The following is a 21752-nucleotide window of genomic DNA, read 5'->3' on the forward strand; positions in this document are numbered from 1 at the left end:
TGGGTGTGGTTGTAATATGTTGAATGTGTGTGCTAGGGAGACTTAGTAAGTTTTTTAAGCCGCAAGTTTGCCAGGACAGATTCATCATAATTCACCTCTAATTTCATTAATGACATTTATTATAGTCAAGAAAGTATATGAATATTCTTCAAGAAAATGCATCAGCAAGCACACCACTGATGCTAAATGTCTCAGTTATAAACACTGAAGTCTAAAACCTTTGCAGTGTCTTCAATGTCTGCATCACACACATCATAGTGTATTACAGTGTTTGGGTGCATATTTCCTTCTAAATTCCTTAGGTAATAAATAAATGAAAGGTGGAGTAAAGGCAAGTGATGTGGAGCCCGCTGCAGACTGCCTCTCTGCATGATCTGTCCCCACCCCTTCCGTTCGGGATGACTCTTGAGTGAAGCCTCTCCTCCTCACTTCCCAATCCCAAAATCTGCAGAAGAGATGAAGAGTACCTGAAAACTGGATGGGCAGCACCAGGAGCAAAACTGTCAGCAAGAACTGGTTTTCTTCTTTTTCTGTTTAGAGAAATCTAGCTGGTGTCTCACTGAGCAGAAGAAGTGAGCTGGGCTGAAATAGGATCCTGCACTCCAGGTATGTGAGGACAAACTGGTCCATGCAAACTGAGTTGACAGCAGAAAAGGATAACTACTTTTACCTGTGCTGAAAGGGAAAATCTGAAATTGTTAAGCAAGTAGATATAGCTCTTTGGAAAGGCATGAAACAATCAGGAAAAAAGATTTAAAGACTCTCTTCTTTAAAGAGAGACTATTATTTTGGTTTCAGTAAAAAAATGCACAAAGACAAGTATCAAGGGGCAGATAAGGTGAAGATAAAGGCTGCCAACTTTGGGAAAGAGTAAATTTCATTTTGAGTCTTTGCTACAAACTGTGATACAGCAATAGTTCTGAGGACACTGATAATTTATGTTCATCAAGTATCAAGTTTACATAAAAGGACCATAATATTTTTTTCACCCTTATGGCAATTAATTTCCATTGTTTTCTTTGTTTGGTCCACTGAGCTCTTAGCATTGAAATGAAATGCTGCTGTAGCTTAAAATGTTATCGCTCGACCCGGGAAAAGGGCAGAGATGTCACATCTTGGCATCAGTAGTTCAAGGTCCTGCCAAACAGCACAGCACTTTGAGATCACGTGCTCATACTCACTTTCTGAGAAGTGGAGATTGTCCTTAGCAGGATCATTGCCTCTGTTTAACCTGATTGTTTAAAAAATATTTTTAACCTCATTTTTCAAGTAGAGATTTGTTTTTTACTGATGAAAACTAAGACTCAGCAGAATATAACAATGTGATTTGCTGCTCCTAGAAATGCCATAGTTCGGGTCTGTCCTACCACCTTTTGTGGAGCCCACCTTTGTGTGTAAAAAACTCTCCTCAGTTTTTAAGTTACTTGCATGAAAGCTGAATGATATCAAGACACCCAAGGAAGGGCAGGACCACTGGAGAGAAGGAGAAGGTCTAAGAAGCCTTTCTCTTAAGGAGCAGTTGGATATCACAAGACTAATCAATATCTGTGGTTTTCTTCATTAGCAGCAGTAACTTTCCCCCCCTGTTCCCAGCAGGCCCTGCATCCCCTCTGTGCTGCAGCACAGTGATGCTGAGCAGGACATAAAGGCGAGATGCTGCCGGCTTGGAACTGTGCCATGGGGAAAGCAGGAAAAGGAAAAGTGTAATGGATGAAATTGGTGGGAAGAGGGAATGAGGTGAGACTGGAAAAGTAGGAAATATCCTGGCGTGTTGCTTTGCCACACCACATTGCGTAGGACAAAGCAGGCGGGAGTAAATAAATCTTCTGACTGAACAGGATCCCATCAAACTTCTAAGCAGTTCAGGTGTGGCTAACTATTTACTAACGTTCTCCGCCGCCTGGTGCCTGGAAAGGAGCCAGCTGGCCCGGCCTCAGTCAGCACAGGCCAAAGAAATGGTTTCTGGGAAGCAACCAATGGATAGGGAGTAGGCTGGTTCACAACTATTGCACAGCTTAATGCCTCCTGAACAACACTTCCTTGGAGAGGACACCACAGGTTGTGCCCTTCTGAACAAAATACCACAGTGGAGTAAGACTGTGGCTGCCATCTCAGAAGGCAGCAGTGTTACCTATCTTTGGGAGTGTCTGTGGTTTCTCCAGGCAGCCTCCTGTACTTCAACAACCTCATTCATCTTAGGTTATAAAAAAGAGAGGCAAGAAGCACTTTTGTATGAACAGACCTTTCTCAAGCATTTTCAGGCATTTCAAGCATTATGGGGGGGTTTAAACTAGGAGATAATCTCCCATGTGTGACACACCTTCCACTTTCATATAATGCCAAAACAATGGAGGTCTTAATCCTGAAGATTAGTCTACTTCGTGCTTCCTAGAACCAAGCCTGACAGATGTTGAGAAAGGTGGGATGAAAATTACACGTGTAATCAATTCTTATTTATCAGCACAGGGGATTGCTGATGATGAGAGATCATCCATCTCATGGATTTATCTGAATGAGCTTGATTAGAGCAGTAAAGCCATGTCTGCCCAATTCCTGTATGTCTACACCACAATTAGCCAGGGTTATGGCTGTAATCAAGCATATTTGCTCAAACTCAGTGCTGGCCCTGCCAGATCTGGTGACAGCAGCCCCGGGCTTGGGAGAGGATGTGGAAGAACAGTGTCTCTGCACTATGCATTGGGGAGCATTTAATAAGTTTAAATGCATATAGAATTTGGGTTATCTTGGTTATAAAGCAGTCTAAATGCATATAAAATATGGATCCTTTTATTATGCCAGAGTGAATCATGCAAACTGGGAAGCGTTGTGCAGGGCATAAGCAAATGGTGAGTCTTTGTGGCATCAGCTCTCTGTTCTTCAGTCTGTCCGTACCATGGTTCCAAATGTCTCTGCACTGCCTCGGCAGAATTTCCCATTACTCTGTGAAATGTAGACCTCTGCTGCTCTAGTTAATGGAGGGCTGAGGAAGACATGTATTTTAATGGGAATTTGCTGCCCTTCCATGAAGATTAGGTAGTTTTATGAAGTACATATTACAACGCAGACTAAAGTAATAGGTTATGTAGAGAAGATGAAGTGGAGAGAGTCATAGTGTATGTGTCTGTGTACTGCACGCCCAAGGACAGTTTCAAAGTCAGTACAAAGTCAGTATGGCTAGGAAGTGCTACTATTATCACTGCCCCTGCAGACTTAATTGGATTCTTTGTATAGATGCATTGTAACACCACTTTTAATTACAGGATCACAATCTACTTTTTGCACAGAGTCCATTCCAAGCTCCTGACACAGAGAGTCAGAACAACTTTTGACTTTAATCTGTCTAGCAAATCTACTGGCTCATTGTCTCTAATTGCTACTTTTGCAGAAGGAAGAAAACCATATACTCTCAAATCTTCTGAATGAGGTTTGCACATAAGCCTGTTTGCTTACAATCCCTCACAAGGGCATAGGGGCAGAGGACATTGGAATCTAGTTTACAAATCCATACTGCAGCTTTTCACTGACTGTGTCCAGTACTCCTGCTCTCAGAAGAGCTGTGAGGCTGCTACAGAAAGCCCAGATGAGCTACCAGGGACCAGCACCAAGGGAAGCACTGAACACTACACTTCAATGCCGCAGTTGAGTGCTGTGGTCCTTGCAAATACTTCAGAGGAACCAGCACAGGATTCCCCATGAAGACACAGGTGATGGCCCCACGCCTCAGGAGACAGCGACATTGGAAGCCCCAGTGCTTCACACCAGTGCTGACAGAGCCACATGGCAACAAAACAAATGTGACATGAGTGTCAAGACCTACATGTTCAGGTTGTTTGTAGTTTGATAACTTTGTTTCTGGTATTTTTCTTTATTCTCAGCTTAATAATATAATAGATGAAGAGGCATTCTGCACTGGAACATTTCTTTTGGTCAATGTTATTTACAGAAGTTATTAAACTATTTTCGGAAGACCATATTTGCCTTTTTGCCCTAAATGATTTTTGTTAACAAATTATTTTTTACATTCTTGCTGTATTTTTCTTCTTCTTCTTTTTTTTTTTTTTTTTTAGGTTTCCAAATGGCTGATCCTTTTCTATATAATACTGGAGAAAGGTCTCACTATGGGTGCCTTGGCCATGAAGTACAAATTGATTACCTTAAGGCATATGTTTGTAGACCATCTTTTTCCACGGACAAAGCTGTGATTGTGGTTCACGATGTATTTGGATGGCAGTTCCCAGACATTAGATACATAGTTGATTTGATGGCAGGTCATGGATTTGTGTAAGCAACTTTCTTTCCTACCTTCCCCTTAAATGCACTGATAGATCACCAAGCCCAAAGCTAGCATAGCATATGATGTTACCAATAGACATAAGACAACCGTACCACTTCAGTATGAGAAAATAAAAAAGAAAATGGACAAAATACTTCCATGGAGCCACCAAATGTGCTAAAACTGACCTAGGAAAATAGCTAGCAGAGCACAAAGGCACAAGGAGTCTTGAAGTGCCTGTGTTTGTGCTTATGAAGTAGCGTGGGTGATCCAAAGAGAAAGAGTGGTATATCTATTTTAAGTTGTATAAGCTTTTCAGAACAAAACCTTTTGAACATTTGCCTTAGATTGTAACAGCAAAGAGGTATATATGTGTTTATATAGAATCAGGAGGTTTGTTTAATCCCTTTATTTTTGTATTAAGTGTGTTAAGGAAATAATAAGGAAACAATTTGTGTCTTTGTTTTCCATACAAACACATATACTTTTAGCTAGCTGATTACCAGAATAGGACAAGTAAAACATGATTCAGACAGTCATCATGTAGATGTGTACTCTGGACTAGAAGATATTAAGAGACATTTAGACATCCACAGTTTTAATGAAAATTGACTGAATTCCATATCTCACACAGAACCATCTGCCCAGACTTCTTCAAGGGGACAAAACCCTGGACATCTACTGATCACTGGGCTGACTTTCCTGACTGGATGAAAAATCATGATCCTATGAAAGTAGACAAGTAAGATACATATTTGTACTTGAACTTTAAAAAGCATCTAGCAAACAAGGAGAATTTATATGAAATGTTAGAAATGGTACCTCACAGCAGGGCAAGCTGCCTGCACAACCACAGTTTCTTGTTCTGGGTGATTCTTCTGTGGTTCTGGGCACTGTCTTGGCTGGGACTTGAAAAGCATCATCTGCTCTGCCCATCACTCTGCTTATTGTCTCCATCTTGTGTTCTTGAGCCCTTTTCTGACCATGTTATACTGGCCACACAGGCTCACAGTGTTTCACAGGCTACAAAATACCCAACACTCTCATCCACAAGTGCTGATTCTGCACTCAGTTCCTCAAGATAAAGAGGAAAATTCTTCTGCAACTGCAGATGTTATCTGCCAGTTGTCACATGCCCATCTTGCTCTCTGCCTTGCAGATTATGATAGGTACTGATGAGATTCTCCTGAGCAGTGCTACATAAATATTTGTTAGACTGACCAAAAACTAAGATACATCTGATCAATTGGACTATTTTTTTCAGTGTGAAATAGAGGGATCATTATCTGTGTAACCTAAAAGTGCCTGTAACAAGGCTTCCCTGAATTATGGGAGGCATTGCTGTTTCTTCAGCATCTCTCACGACAGCTCAAAACTTCAGATGATAGTGAGGCAATGGTGACACCCTATTACTCAGCTACCATTCTGCAAGCCACAAGTATTCTTCTGACCTTGTCCAGACATTCAGCAACCACAGTCTATCTCCACTGTCTCTCAGCAGAGATTTTGACCATATAATTCCAGAAGCTGAGACCAAATTTTTTAAGACACAAATTATTGACAACTATAAAAAATCCTACTCCAAAAAGGAGCAGGTATGTGGGCATTGTCTTTAAAAATTACGATCTTAGGACAAGCCTTTGCTGTCTTCTGAGGGATCATTTGTAGGTGAACATTCCAGTTCAGATCCATTGCTCTTTCAGAGAACATGAAACCCAACATATCCATGGCTTTCTTAGTATCCTTTCAAACAAACCAAATCTGAGAGCATGGACACAGGACCAGGACACAATGTCCTCTTCATGTCACTGTCATATTGGGTTTTTTTTTTGGTCAGCCTAACCAAACATGAATGACCATACAACTCCACCTAATATTTGAAAATTCAGTTAATAGTTTATGAACACTGCATTTAAACTTTATTTAAAACTCTGTAGGTAATGAAGAAGATAAAATTATTGAGACATCAGAAGTCAGCAATTTTTAAAAAATTTACTTATTTCTACCCACAATACAAATATTTTTCATGTTTTTTTTTCATTACACCTCATGCAAAAGTTATTTTTTAAACATTGTTTGAAAACAATGTTACTGACAATGTAATTGGAGTAATTGCCATTTTAGCATAACATTCTTGCACGTAGGCTTGGTAGGATATTTTAGTATTAACTCATGTGACAGGAATAACAGGAAAAATCTTTATCTAAATAGGTGAACTCTGTAGAGATAGTACAGTGAAGCTTATCTATTCCTACAGTCCATAATGCAAGATGTTGTTCTACTTGCAGATATGTCTTGTCTTTAGTTGTCCTGTCCTAGACAAAGTGATTCAAATAAAAATTTACTAATTTTGAAAACAAAGGAGCAGGTGACAATTCAGGTAAGTATTTAAGTGCCTACACCTGTACTTCCCTAAACTAGGACCAGAGGTGTTAACTCTCATTTAATAATAGAAGCCACTGCTCTAGCCTGAAATGTGCTTTTTAAAGTAATCTCTGTTTTAAATGATTGAAGGTGCAGACACAGAAAAAATACCATGTATGTCTTTTAATTTACTTCTTAAATTGTCAAGTATTGGCTCTGCAATAGATTCCTTAGTTTACTTTTCTTTATATGTCTTAGGGAAGCTGATGTTGTCTTGAAGTATCTAAAGGAACAATGCGGTGCAAAGAAGATTGGTATCGTTGGGTTTTCCTGGGGTGGAATGGCAGTACATCACTTGATGCTGAAAAATCCTCAATTAACCGCTGGGGTGTCCCTCTATGGTAGTGTAGAACACATGAAAACTTACTTGGGTTCACATGACTATGCATAGTTTGCAATTCTACTTATTGCTTTGTAAAAATTTCTATAAATACTCAACTCAAAGGTGAGTTGCATATTTTAATCATGGTTATTTCAGCAATAAGCTTTATTGGTATAAAAATATTAAGGATACTGTAAACAAAAAAAAAAATTCATTCCTTGTTTTAGGAGAGCAGGAAAATATGCTTTCCAAATGCTTATTTTCCATCCACATAGCCAGTGTCCTGATCTAAGTAATGTACCTAATGAGTAAGCTTAAATAGAAATGTTCTCTTTTAATTTGCCGTTTATCTCACAGTAATGCTAACCTCACTAATGGACTGTTTCTCAAAACATTACAGGAATAGTTAGAGACTCTGAAGAAAGATACAGTTTACTAAATCCCACATTTTTCATTTTTGGTGAGAAAGACCACACTATTTCTTTGGATCAGGTAAGCTGTTGTTCTGGAAAGACTTATTTTCCCATAGCTCATTTATCCTACACAGAAATCCTTGATAGAAACCATTTTCGCATACAAAAAATAGGTGGGACGGTACTGTTTATATTTCAACTTCCCCTCTATCTTGTTTAGGTTATTCAAAGCTTCTTTTTTGTGGTAAGAAATACAGTAGAGAACAGTCATCAGTCTCTGAGTGTCTAGTTAAGCAGAGTGTGAAACTGGGCAGGAATATCCAACTTGGTATGAGCCAAGCATCTCAAACACTTGTATACTACTGTTATGGGTGAGAAATCAGGTAGCTAAACCACTGAATTTGGACACTGAATTGAAAAAAAAAAGTATTTTCAGCTTAGTATTCGAACTTTCTGATGATGGGGAGCCATGACTAATGGCTTTTGCTACAGGAAGACAAAATGAACTGTGCCAAAAGAGTGGGCATGAACTGTAGCTGAGACAACGACTCATAGACTCAAATGTTTTGACTCCTGACTGCCATGTATGCTCTGATATAACCCCTACTGTAAGCATATGTGAAAGGCTGGATAAATATATGGGTAGGAAACTGGTGCCCTCTTCTGTGCATAAAATCTTTTTCTTCAGTGACAAGGATAACATACCACCCCTAGCACAGCTTAGTTTCCCCACCCCTAACAGGATAGGGTCTGACTGGAGAACTGGCACTGTGCTCTGGGAATGCAGAAGTCATTCAATATTTACTTCTAACTGCATTAGTCAGCATAATCTGTACCTCATATATGTCTCCTCTGCAGAGGAAAACAAATCCTTCACCTCCTGTCCTCATTTTATGGCCAACGTGTCTTTCTCCCAGGGGTGCAATTTTGGCATATGCATTTTTTGCTGTCATGTGTTACACATTGAAACTACTCCCTTTTCTCCTGAAGCTTTCTTTCTGTGCAGCTCGTATAAGGAAAAATTCCTACATTAAACAAAAAACAACCCTGAAATGTGTAGTTTTATATACTGAAAAAAGGGCTTCACAAAAAAAACCCCAAACCAAAACAACAAAAAATTATGAAATAAATTACAATACTCACTCTAATTTGCACAATGGGTAGAAGTAAGCTTGTGGGACAAAATGAGTATTGGTTCTTCTATTTTCTAACTTTTAGTGGAAATAAGCACAAACCGTGCCAGCAAATGTATACGGGTACATGAACACATTTTTAGTACTTTGTATGCACGCTAATCACCAAAACATTGTGCCATAGCAATGTCTTTTTGTTGTTTAGTTAACAAAAGAAAAAAAAAGCCCTCCATGTTTTCTTAAACTCTGTTACTAAGCCTATCAAAATGTTTTGGACTGATGGTCACTAAGGTTCATGGTCTGTGCTCTCTCAAGATCAGAGGTTCAAATGTAGGTTACAAGCCTGAGAGTCTGAAGAGTCTGAACAGAAACACACCTGTTCCTTCATGGCAATGAGAGTTACCAAACCATCTCTCTGCAATTATTGAGGTTCTCAGACTCACCCATACTTAAAGAAAAAGTGTCAGTCTTACACCCAAAAAGGCATTTTCTTTATGAGAAACAGCAAATTTGGCAAACTTAAAAAAGCCCCATAATGTAATGGAAAAAATTAAATTTTTTTTACAGGTCTTCTTATTGGAGGACAAGCTGAAACAGTATTGTAAAGTTCCATATAAAATTAAAGTTTATCCTGGGCAAGTTCATGGGTTTGCACAACTGAAGCCAGAAGATATGAAACCTGATGATAAACCTTATATTGAAGAAGCTAGAAGGGATATGATTGATTGGATCAAAATGTTTGTTTGACAATAGCAGAAAGAAATACTAGGCTTCAAGGTCAGTGATTGATTTAATTTGAGAGAAGAAAACAGTCAAGGGAAAATTATCTCATTTTGAAAGTTGTCATAAACTGAAATAGGAACGTTTTAAGTTATAGCTTTAAATTATTTTTGACAATATTTACGGAAAATTGTGAAATAAAAGTCAGACAAAAGGATGATTAGGCATTAAAAAGTCTTTTGCAATTTTCTTGCTTTTATCGGCTTCATTATTTTACATTATGACCTTGATACTCATGATAGTATTTATCCATTTTTCTTTGCTAGTAGCATGACTTCATCATGACTTTACTTGAGTAATTTCAGGCTTTATTTTGGTATGATGATTGGTGGTTATAGGTGTTCACATGGAAGAACCCTGGGTTTGCAGACTTTTTTTTTGCAGACATTACAGACATTTTCTTTTATTACCTACAAAGTATTTTTCTCAGCTGTACTGGGCAGAATTCCCCATGCATGAAACAAGCACTTGGCTATACTAAGGAGTTAGGAAGAAATGATGTTGTTAAGTGACACCTTCCAGGTATTCCCTTGGCAATATTAAGAAGGGTATTTCTGGTATTCCTTCATCAACATCAAAGAAAAACATAAACAGGCCCTCCTGTGGAAGCAACCCAGACATGAACACTGCAGAAACAGTGGGGTTTATGTCATGGTGAAATTGTGGTGATCAAGCACAGGGCTCATGCAATCCTGATTGTATTTTTTGCTTCACTTTATATCCTTGTTCCTCTCTCAAGTTCTTCCCCTTTATCACCCTCATATCCTCCCAATAACATAAAAAAAAAAAGAAAAAAAGATCCCCATGTACACTCTGCCCTTGTCTGTTTTCTGAATTTCATTGCCTTGGTAATGACTTGGCAATTAGTGTTTATTCAGAGATTCCCTAAGGACCCTATCGCCCTTTTCATTTTCTACATCTGTCAGTTTGTCACCCTTGTTAATGCTGCCATAAGTAAAGGGTAGCTAGCTACATTAATATGACTTTCCCTTTGATATCAGGCAGTCTGGCAGTTTCACACATTGTTATCCTGTCAGTGTAACTATATGGTCACAGCATACTGGTTGTCCACACACCCCACAGACTGAGTATGTTTAACATTACTTGCTCGATGAGCCTCTTAAAAGGGCTTTTTTATGTTCTCTGAGTTAGATGCATGGGAGAAATACCAACAAGGTATTATCAAGAGGCCGAAATTAAAAAAAATAAGACTTCACTGGCAACTACAGAAAATCAGAGAACTTTGGCAAAAGCCAAAGAGCAGCATTCTATCAACATAAAACATCTCACAAAGTGTTATTCACTTGTCTATTCAACTTAACAAACTCCAAAGCCATCTAATTTTTAAAAATTTAGACCTCCAAGAAGAGGGAATTAGAAGAAGAAAGAGACAAAGAGAGAAAAGATACAGAAAACAACAAGTATAGTTACCATTCCGAGTTCCAGCAGTGTTCAGTCTCTCAGAATTGCGTGCCCAGCTGTATTAATGCATTTAAATATTTTAGAATCCTTATTCAATATGTCACTAGCTGGTCCTGTTTAATTAGAGGAAAGGTGCCATTTCTGTGTGTGAGGTCCTGATTTTTGATAATTATTCCTTCTGACATGAGCAGGAGTTGCTCTAGCACTCTGTTGCTTGCAAAAGAGCTGACATTGCAGTACCCTTTTCCTTGCACCTTCTATTACCCAGACACCCAGACACAGTCTGATCCATTTGCAATCATCTTGTGTGGGTGTGTAAAGAAATATCACTACTGTGCCATAAGAAATCTGGAGAACCTTGTCTCTTTATGGAATAGAACCCTGACAGTGAAAGCTTGGATTTGGCAGCAGTTGCCTTGCCTTGCCAAGGAACCATCTCTTAATACTATTTGCTGCCTTCATCTTTGGTGAAGATGGTGAGCCACCTCTGGGTAATTGTGAGCCAGTCATAAAAATTACATTGTGACACCACTTCAGATGGAAAGTATTTATATCCATGAACTTGACTAATAGGGGAATCTATGCTGCTTATTTCCCAAGTCTGAGGTTCTGCTTTGTAGTCAATGAGTTTTCAGGTGGAAGAAGAAAGGATTTTGTGTGTGTATGTGTGTAAATAAGGGCATTTTAAGGTATGTGAACATTGTAATTTTTCTTTTCAGTTGTATTGGGGACCTTGAAATCCATGACTCAAGCAGTTATCTCTTAAACCCAAGGACTGACAAAATTACACAATCAAGGTCACTGTTGTACATTAAAAAGGACACTGTAAAGTACAGTACAATACATGCATCATCAGTGTGACTTGTTCCTTTATCACCCAAAAAATGCTGGAGCTGAAACTCTTTTGTTCTTCTAGTACCAGTAAATAAGCCTGGTCTACTGGCTTGTTTGCGCACGATGAAGAGTTAGGACTGAAGACATTACTAATTTATGTAATATTTGCACTTAGTCTATAGTCATGCAGGGGAATGTTAGATTTGTCTTTTAGATTCACTACAGTCAAGCACTTAAGCTTTTGCTTTTTAATTCTTAGGAACAGCATAGAAAATGGATGCACAAATTTTCCAGACAAACTACAAAGAGAATGTTTTCCAAATGCAAAGGAGATGAATGTGCCCAAGATGACTGAAAAATGGGAGCATGCAGACATTCCTAGATCACAGTCCTAGGACTAAGCAGGCTTAATTCTCTACAAAAAGGACACACATGTCCTGAAATGCTTCTGACTTGCCCTGGGAAGATGGTGGCTGGCAGTGTGTTGACATAAATAAATAATTTACTAGACCTAGCCAATTGCTGCCTTCATGGTTCTCAGGAATGAAGGAAGGCATCAGAAGCAGGTTGTAGGCCAAAATAACCTTGGGACCACCAAGACGGTAAGAGGGCTGGAGCGTCTTTCCCATGGAGACAGGGTGAGAGAGTTGGGGTTGTTTGGCCTGAGGGGCTGCCTCCATCTTCACGGGTGCAGAGGAGGTGTGTCAGGAGGGCACAGGGGAAGGTGAGGAGGCAGCAGGCACTAGGGGAGTCATGGAGCTCTGAGATGTTTCACAACTTCTCTGACCAGAGAAGTGACAAAATCTCCCTCTTTGGAGAGGTTCAAGACCTTCAGTGTGAGTGAAACTTCAAGTGGTGTGGTCTTGTTCATGGGAGATTGGACAAGGTGATTTCCAAGGGTACCTTCAACCTCCAACCTCCTTTGATTCTCAAAATCCCCATGATGACCTGACCTGGTGCTTTTAGTACAAGTCTGTTACCCATGTCCCCAGAGGGTATCTCTGGGTCCCCAGACGGTATCCCCACAGCTGTATCTTGTGTTGACAAACATTGAGGCCCCAGTTCCACAATATTTTCATGTGTGCCAAGGAGAGCTCCAGGCCCTTGGCACTACTCCTGTGCCTACATAATGTCAGAAAAATTCTCCAAGTGTCATGGCTTTGTGAAAGCAGCACCATGCACTATGTCATTTTTGTAGGAGACAAGGGACGAGCATGATGAAGCTCTTGGAAATAGGAATTTGAGTGAGCTGTGAAAGCAGTGTCTGCTGTAGCTTGTCCTGAAGTGAAAAATGCTGGTTGCATTATTGGTGTTAAAACCTGTTTGAAGTGGGATAGAAACTGTCTGTTTTCCCAAATACTACTTATCTTCTTAAAAAATAGCATTCAGTGGGGAGCCTCTTTAGGTGACACCTGTCCCTATGATCCAGGTGTCGTGGGTGTGGGATAGCATGTGTGGGATGCAGCTGCACATTGTGTAAACAGATTTTATAGGAGAGACATGAAAGCCTGCTTGTACTCTTCTCCAAAGGCACCAAGACATGGGTCATCAGGGCTGGCACAGTGTCTCCACCTATTCTGGCCATCCAGGTTCTCCTGCTGCTCACAGCATGTGGCCACATGTTTCATGGCCTCTGGGGTGCCTGAGAAATTGTTCCTTGGGTTGGTTGGTTGACCTTGTTGGTGGTGGATGCCCTGACCTCATCTCTGCTCACCCTTCTCTTTTCTCATTGCCATTCTTCAGTGAGCAGGTAAAGAGTTTTCAAGTAGTGTGTAAAAGTGTCCTTCAGGTCTTCCTTTAAAAGCTGTATTGAGGCAGGATGCCTCATACCTACAGAAACTGGAGGATGGTTTGCCTCGTGAGAGGGAAATGAGGTCGTTTTTGCACTTCTCAGCCCAGACATAACTCCGGTTTAGGCGAGATCTGCTGCAGTTGGTTATCACAGCTTGTTTTCAGCACTGCATTAACAGCACCGTGGTTAACAGCTTCACAGCCAGACCATACTTGCTCCAGGAAATGTCCACAAGATGGGGCCCCCTTCCTTGACAGCCACCAAGAAGACTTTTAGGGACTTTGGCTCTAATTACAGTAATCAACACTCTGAATGGTCCCTGTCAAATCCTACAGTAAAAGTACACCAGTGTCAGAGGAAACCGGCTTCCTAGTAAGTGGAAGCTGTAGCAAGCAAAGCTGTTGAATGTTGTCTCTGCACGCAGCAAGGCACCAGCTTGTTGGGGTGTGATAAAAGGCAGAATGTCATCTGCTCATAGGAGTCTGTACTTATTCAGAGATACCCTGGTTTGTCATACAGCATAATCACACTACTGAATATTTATCAGTTTATCTCCTGTATGTAGCAAAATCAAATTACCTTGGGACATCATTAGAGCTTGATAAGCCAATAAGTTGGAAGAAGCGTGATTTGAATTTTAACCCTGGGGTATTCTCTTTATGCTTGCTCATCATAAGCCAGACCTTTCTTTTTCCAACATAAGCAAATATAAATAGAGTTACACTAAGCTGCTTAAAGAATTTTTAACTGCAGCAAACAGTATTAGTTCCAAAATGCTGAGTTAATCTCCTTGCAATTCTCTGTTAAACTTAATTGGCCAAATAATGCAAAATCACTTAAAAATTCCTCGGCAAACTAGAACTCAATTGAGAGGGGCAGCCCAAATATTTATCACCGTAAAAGTAGTATTCAAAGAATAGCAGCTGGTAAATCTGAATTTCTGCCATCCAAGCATCACCAGTGCTCAGGTAGGAGAAACCTCTGCTACAGAATGAAGTACTGTGGAGACACATTTGTGTCTGGCACTCCTATGCTGCATAAGAAAATGGGGAGTAGCCACCTTGATGACATGCCATAGAATAAAACTGGACAAGGACTGATGAGCAATGGGAAGAATAAATAGATGGATGAAGGAGAAAGCAGAGAAGCATTTCAAACTAGTGCTGTTTGGAGTCTTGTTACCTATTTCTGTGTTGATGCTATAGCCCCAGGTTCATTGCCGTTGGTAGGAGACCAGCACAGATGCTGTTATGCTCTGGCTGTAATATTAGGAGTTCACAGATAAGACTCTGCCCAAACTGGGTCTTACCCAAATTGTTTTGCTATTTGGTTTTATTTTCTAGAGAGGGTTTATGTGATAAATTAATCTTGAAACTGTTTTTAATACCATTTGCTGCATTACAATTGTAGCAGAGAAATTGAAGAGGGATTATTGGAAGTGTATTCAAGGTCTTAGTTAGTATCTATTTTAATTAGTTAGAAAATCTAGAATGGGATAAGTAACTAAGATATATTCTGAACAAAAAGCAGTTCAGCATTGAAGAGCACATTTGATTTTTATTGCCAGCATGCTGCATTTCACTTTAGTAAGGGGACAAGCCAGACCAAGGAATATTGTTCCAGTACCTGCATTTACATGGGAATAAGCAAACAGTTCCATTTTGATCAGTTACGAGTGACAGCAGAGCAAGGTTTTTAATAGCTTCTCAGACTAGGGTAAAATAAATGCTCTCTGTATGACTACCTAATGCCTGTGAAGGGGAAGAGGAGGGATCACCAAATGTCAGTGTGGTTTAAAAAGATGCTACAGTGGCCTGTCTCCTGTTGAAAGAGACAAGAAACTAAACTGAGCTTGAGGGTTTCATCTGAGAAGACCTCCTAGGTCATAAACTCTATAGAAGCCTTTCTTCACATGAGGAGAAACGGACTAGTTTCCAGCTCATCCTTTAAAATGCATACCTCTGGAGAAGTTATATATCTGTGCTGTATGAAGATGTGTTATATGCACAGCTCTATTCTTCTGACCACTGTCAGTTCAGATTGCACAGTTTATAACTTTGCAGACAAACTCTCTGCTGATTTACCTTCTTCAAGCTGACTTAGAGATGCCAGTTAATGATGGGCTCCCTGGGAAAGGATTAGGTATGGCAAGGGATACAAGAGATCAGCAAAGAGCATGTAGGAAGCAGCAGCTTTGGAGTCCTTAAAGAGGAAGGGAAAGGGGACATACAGAATGAAAGCTTGAAGGGAACAGTAGTCAGAAAAACAGCATGATGACAGTGGGGTCCCACAGGAGTTACAGCAAGAGGTTACCAGGCGCCAGTGTGTGAGGAGGAACTGTAAGACCACATGAGAGGAGTGGTTATGAAGCAGTGTGTGGGGACATCACATGGAAATGTAGCTATCACATGCTGAATTGCTCCAGGCACAAAGCTAGGAGTGGTGGACTGACATAAACCCTTCCTCTGCCCTTAACACTCTCATGGGTTATGCTGACTGACCTGAAATTTATGAATATTTATCTCATAAATATGTCAACAGCCTGTTTACAATAAACACCTGGAATTTCTCTTCCAACCTTGCTGTACCAAGTGGATATCATTAGGTGTCTGGAGGGAGGTGGGGAGGACTGCATGAAGATTGACTCATAATCATAGTTCTTATTGCAGATAACAACTGGTTTGCATTTCTGCTTTCCTGCAGATTCCTAGATGGCTGATGAATGAGGCCCTGCCTGTGTGATACTGGAGGCAGATTTGACTATGAGGGTTGTGGGGCAGGAAGTACAAGTTGAGCACATCAAGGTGTACATTTGCAAACCACCTGCCAGCACAGGCAAATCTGCGATTGTGATTCATGATCTATTTGGACGGCACCTCCCAAACATCAGATACATGGCTGATATGCTAACAACTAATGGATACATGTAAGAAATCTTTTATTTTCCAAGAAATCCCACTCTTTATGATTTCTAGCCTTACATTAGAACTTTTATATGTGAAAGGAAACTATTACCAGGCCAGTTTGAGCAATATATTTCCATAATACAAACCCAAGGAGGAACGTTGTTGCGTAGTGTGGCAGAGTATAGCATGCTTCCTTCATTCTTCGCTGATTACAGAAGAAGTGACTGCACACCTAGAATGTGCAGAATATTGAAAACACAATGCAGTAAAAAGTGATTTTGCTTATTTTCCCAAAAAAGTGAGATGGCTTTTAAAAATAGTGTGCTCTGAAACACAAGTATGTATTCTGGTTTTGTAAGCCTTTTAAAAATAAAATCATTCAGCCTGAGTTATATGATGGGATTTTAAAAAATTTCCATCAGCAGAAATGAATGAATATCATACATATGAATATGATATTAATATGTTCATATGAATGGTCCATATGCACACATGGATATTACACACAATCTCCTACCCCCTTCAAAGCTTTCACATTCATTTTTAATTCATGTCCTGCAACAGTTAAATTCCAAAATGCAGAAAAATCTTGCAGCAACTGGATATGACACAATGTACTCCATTTGCTTTATACATTGCAGACATTCATATGGGGTTTGAACAGGCATGCAGTACCAAAAGGCAAACCTCCACACAATTCTGTAGAAGTCTAGATTGGCGAGAGAGTGCCTTTAATGCCCTGAGCCTATGGAGCACGAGGGAAGCCAGATGTCAGCAGACAGGTGTGGTGTGGCTGACATCTGTCTGTGGAACTGCAAGGAGGAGATACTGTCTCTGGAGAAAAAAACTCTACCTTTGCAAGCATTAGGGTTTTACTGATACACCGGAACAATGCAAGGGTCTATTGTCTGCTCCCTGCCTTTCCTGATGTCCCCTATTCTGCTCCATGTTTGGAAGTCTGTTTGTCTTGTGACCAAATGCAAATGTTGTCAATGTGAGACGGGACACACGCCCTTCATGCTGAGCAGGATGTTGCTGTGCAAATCACTGCTATGACAATGAGCTGCTTTTTCACAGCAAGAGTCTGCTCTGTCAAAGGTGCCCAGTGTCTGATCAATTGGTATTTTTCTATACTACCTTGCAAATTTTCCCTATGATTCATGCTCTGCCATACTTGTTTTTGGGATATCTTCTTTCAATCCACTGAACTGTTAAGAATGTGGTGGTCAAGGGAAGAAGGCTTCAGGAGAACTGAGCATTTTCAGGCAGCAGTGTCTGAATGAAGAGAAGTTGTATGTAACTTCCAAGATGCTGCTGGACTGCTGCATCAATGATTACTGAGAGGAAAACAGATGGATTTTTCCTAGTGCAGTATGGAGTGAGGAGCTATGGTAACTCCATTTCAGAGACTATATTAAGCTTGATGGCTAGTATTGCCTTATTAGATCAGTTTGAGTGGGAAAACCTGTTCTTCTGCATGGGTTTGGGGAGGTTCACTTTCAAAGCACTATGTGTTTCTGACTTATGCAAAGGCTGCACAGTTTTGCCCATATATTTCCAAATACATTCATGCTCTGGGTGTCACTGTTTTTTGTTGGTTTTTTTTTAATAGAAATTATATAAAGGATCAAACAAGGGGAAGAAAAATAAATGATTGCAACATACTTCAGTCTGATTTAGGCCAAACTGATTCAGTCATTTCACCATGTTCAATAACATCCATGAGGTGTGTCTGAGGATGGAGAGAGCCAAAGACATTTTAATAAGTGAAAGATGATTGCTGTTTCCCAGGGATCCTATTGCTTCCAACTGGGATGGGCTTTGGAGAACACACAGCAGCACCTGGTGGTGACCTAGTGACGGCAGCCTCCAGAATCCCTTCAGCACGAGGAAACTCTGTGCTCCACTAGCAAGTCACAACTGCTGCTGGTCATGCGACACATTTCAGCCAAGGTCATCCTGGGCCAGGCTTTGCATCCCATGATGCAGAAGCTCAGTACTGAGTGGACTCTTACTGCACTTCCCTTTTTCCAGTCACCAGATGAGTAAAACACTACTCTCCTTCTTCCCACACAGTTTCCCTTCACTTGTTCTTTGCTGACCTCAGTCCATCAGGCATCTGTTGTTTTGGTTTTTTTCTAGCTCATAAGTAAGCCTCACCACGTGCTCTGTAGTAAACAACTATTTTATGTAATGGACTTGGTTTACATGGAACCCATCAATGATGGATTTAGGTTAAATGCTATATGTTATATGCAAAATGTAAATTTTTTGTAATCAGGACAGAATTTTATCATCTTTTACAAGATCGTGTATTGTTTTACTGTGTATAGTTTCAAATTATGTACTCAAACCCAGGAAGAACAGGTTAAATACTACAGATAAGAGTACTAATATTTTCCAGATTTGTATCACAGAATGTATTTTGTGGTTTAGTCATTGAAAAAAGCATTTATAGGTATATTTAATGTTTTCTAATGCTCATAGGTATTTCTGTAGAATAGGTAACAATGTTATTTAAAAAATTACTTTCTCAGGAAAAAAGAGATCAAAATTATGTCTGGATAGAAATCTTCCATGCAATGAAGGTACAAAAAGAAATCTCAGTGTTTGATTAATTAATTTCATTTTGATTTTTGTGTCTATGTGTTCAGAGCCAGCTGCCCAGACTTTTTTGAGGAAGAGAAGTTTAGACACTTTCTGATGAGTGGTCTGAATTTGAGGATTGGCTGAAAACTTGAGATGGCAGGAAAATACCAAGTAAAATGTCAGAGAGCTGGATATTGCATTGCCTGCTGCTGTCAGAAACTGCCTTTTCCCACTTTATTTGTTTGGTTTGTTTTTGTTTGGTTTGGTTTGGGCTTTCTTTTGGTTTTGTTTTATTTGAGATTGGATGCAGCTATTTTAGCTACACTAGCAGAAGTGGCCTTTTGAAATTATTTCCTAGAAGTGGATGGAATCAATGATTTTGCCTTGAAGAGAATTTAGGGACAACTTTCTTAGTAGTGGCTTGGTGAAGAATTTTTGTCATCTGCTGTTGACAAAAGTTGCTTTCTCTGCTTCAAAAAGCCCAATTCAAAAGTGCTCATTCTCAATTTGTGAGAAACCATAGTTCTGATCTGACGTCTCACCAAGTTTAACAGACTGATCCTTTAAGGTGTTGGATGGAAAGAAGAAAGGAGTTATTGATTGTGCCAGAGAACTTTCCCATCATCATGTAATTGCCCCCAGGGAGGTGATGGCTGCATCACCAGGCAGAGTGAGGGCCAGTGGCTCCCTAGGAATGTGGAGCTGGGAGCCAGGAGGAGTATCACATCTTCTCCTCCTGTGTGCAGCACTGCCTGCACATTTATCAGCAAAGACCTGTCACTAGCAGGTTCTGCTGCCTTAATAACAGAGAGGGAAGCTGCTGGCAAGACCACACTGAGAAGAGGTCAGACTAATTAGAGGCCAAAGTAATTAACTTTCCTGGGAGAGCAAATATCTTGGATTATTGCGAGTAGCTGCATCAAACGTTGCTGAGCTTGGGTATTTGGTGAGAAGGTTATGGGAGACATAACTGGACCATTTCCAGAGTGCTTCTGTCTCACAGGGGTCAGTTGTCTTGGAAACTTTTTAGCTTGGAATCTGTCCCCTGTCTGCTGCAGTGGGAAGGTAGGGTTGGGTGCTGCCTGGCATTTCTTACAGGCAATTCACACGTTTCAAGTGTCAGCTCCAGTCAGGAAAGAATTTCTTGGCACTTAATTTGCTTGTTGTGTGCGTTTGTGTGTTGGCAGAGGCTGGTTTATTGGGGAATTTCACTGGTGCCCAGGGGGGTGAGGAACTGGGGCTGGGAACAGCCTGGAGGTGATATAAAAGCCTGAACTGCCACCCAGCTCCCAGCAACACTTTCTCTTTACTGTCTCTGCATGGTGATACATGCTACGGGGTAAACGGATGTTTTCAGAGCACAGCATCTCGGCAAGATGTATTTCAGGCTACGTTGTAGGTTCTGAAAACATCTACCATGTTTGTTATATTGACTTCCCTGCAACAAATATCCCAGATGACAACTTACAGTTATTGTCAGCATTTTCACTGACTAATAAGTAGTATTTTCTAGAGAGGTTTTTCTACTTTTCTATCAAAATTTACAAAGCAAAAATTGGTCCAGCTTCTACCATAATGGCAAGCTTTTTTAACTCTTAGGTAGGGGTGTGAACAATATCCATCCTTTTTCAGTCCATCCTTTTAGGTTTTCTTTGATGTAGTTATGTTGCTTTTTTTGTTGAATCCCATTGAGGTATCTTTTCTCTCTTTCTGATGATATCAGATTAGCAACCTCTAACATTCACCTGAAATAATTAATTGTTTAAAGTATGCAAAAGAAAATATAGTAGCAGTATAATATGGTGACAGTCATTTATGCACCTCTGTATTTTCATACTTTCAGATACTGGTTTTACTATGGTTGCTCGATTTGCATTTCCTTACACGTTCCAGAGAAGCTGATGCTGTCCTGAAATACCTAAGGGAGCAGTGTGGTGTGAAGAAATTCGGGGTCATTGGTTTTTGAGTGGGTGGTGTTGATGTAGGTCACCTGATGATCACACACTTGGAATTAAAGGCCGGTGCATCTCTCTATGGTAGGTAAATCCAAGAATGTCCTACAAGCAGGTACACATGCACAAGCATATTGTGTAGCCTAAACATTTGATGCAGCATCATTTCTTCAAATGAGGCTATCACCTGATGAAGAAAGATATTTTTAGCAGCGTTGGAAGGATACTGTGCAAAGAAGAGGGTGGTGAGAATATTCGTTCCTAGTTTTGGAAGGGGTCACAGCAGACATGTCCTTAATTTGGATCTGGACAGACATACATGTTGTCCTTGGGTCACTTTCCCAATTTAGCTTCCTTTTTCCTGTTTACTACTGCTCTGCATACTGCAGAGCCAGAACTTCACTCAGGAGCAAAGAGTGTTATTTTTTTTGTAGCTGCTCTGAAAAGTTAGATTGCAGTTATTTTAACAACACCTTTCCTTTATTTTAACACCAGCTTTCCTTTTGTGCTCTGCTCAAGAAGCTGGGATAGCTGAGCTGCCCTTTCCTGATGTTCTCAGAATGTACATTTCAAATTGCTTACTAAAACATTGTTTTTCCCAGTCAATTTGAAAGAACTCAAGCTTGTATGCACAGAAGATATCTTTGAAGTCTTAATTCAGATATTCTATCTATATTAAGGAACCGGCTTAAATAGAGTTTTATTCTAGAAATGTATCTTTTGAGGAGCCATGATACCAGCAGCTTCAAAATAAAGCTAGTATGTATGGCTACATATTGTGTGAGATACGAAAATTTCTCACTGCAGAAGCAGAATGCTCTATTTGAGTCTGGATTTCTCCTAAAATCTCAATTGAAGATTTTGTTTTCATGTTTTCTAGGACTAATCAAAGATTTTGATGATATAGTCAAT

General features: G+C 40.0%; 1 protein-coding gene across 2 annotated transcripts; it reads left to right on the forward strand.

The window, feature by feature from the left end:
• Nucleotides 1-437: 437 nt before the first annotated feature.
• LOC119697424 (carboxymethylenebutenolidase homolog) lies at nucleotides 438-18045 on the forward strand. 2 transcript variants are annotated; one of them, XR_005255846.1, is made up of 8 exons: nucleotides 438-606; nucleotides 4068-4281; nucleotides 4908-5015; nucleotides 6896-7038; nucleotides 7420-7511; nucleotides 9133-9342; nucleotides 16097-16319; nucleotides 17912-18045. XR_005255846.1 is itself a non-coding variant. In XM_038128196.1 (6 exons), exons 2-6 carry the CDS (start codon nucleotides 4076-4078, stop codon nucleotides 9310-9312), a joined length of 729 nt encoding a protein of 242 aa, XP_037984124.1. In that variant the 5' UTR covers nucleotides 438-606; nucleotides 4068-4075; the 3' UTR covers nucleotides 9313-9494. The 2 variants fall into 2 exon arrangements, 1 of the variants encoding a protein (XP_037984124.1); XM_038128196.1 differs by lacking the exons at nucleotides 16097-16319; nucleotides 17912-18045 and having other exon boundaries at nucleotides 9133-9494.
• Nucleotides 18046-21752: the final 3707 nt, after the last annotated feature.

The sequence above is a fragment of the Motacilla alba genome, chromosome 2, assembly GCF_015832195.1.
Source record: "Motacilla alba alba isolate MOTALB_02 chromosome 2, Motacilla_alba_V1.0_pri, whole genome shotgun sequence".
Classification (NCBI taxonomy): Eukaryota; Metazoa; Chordata; class Aves; order Passeriformes; family Motacillidae; genus Motacilla; species Motacilla alba.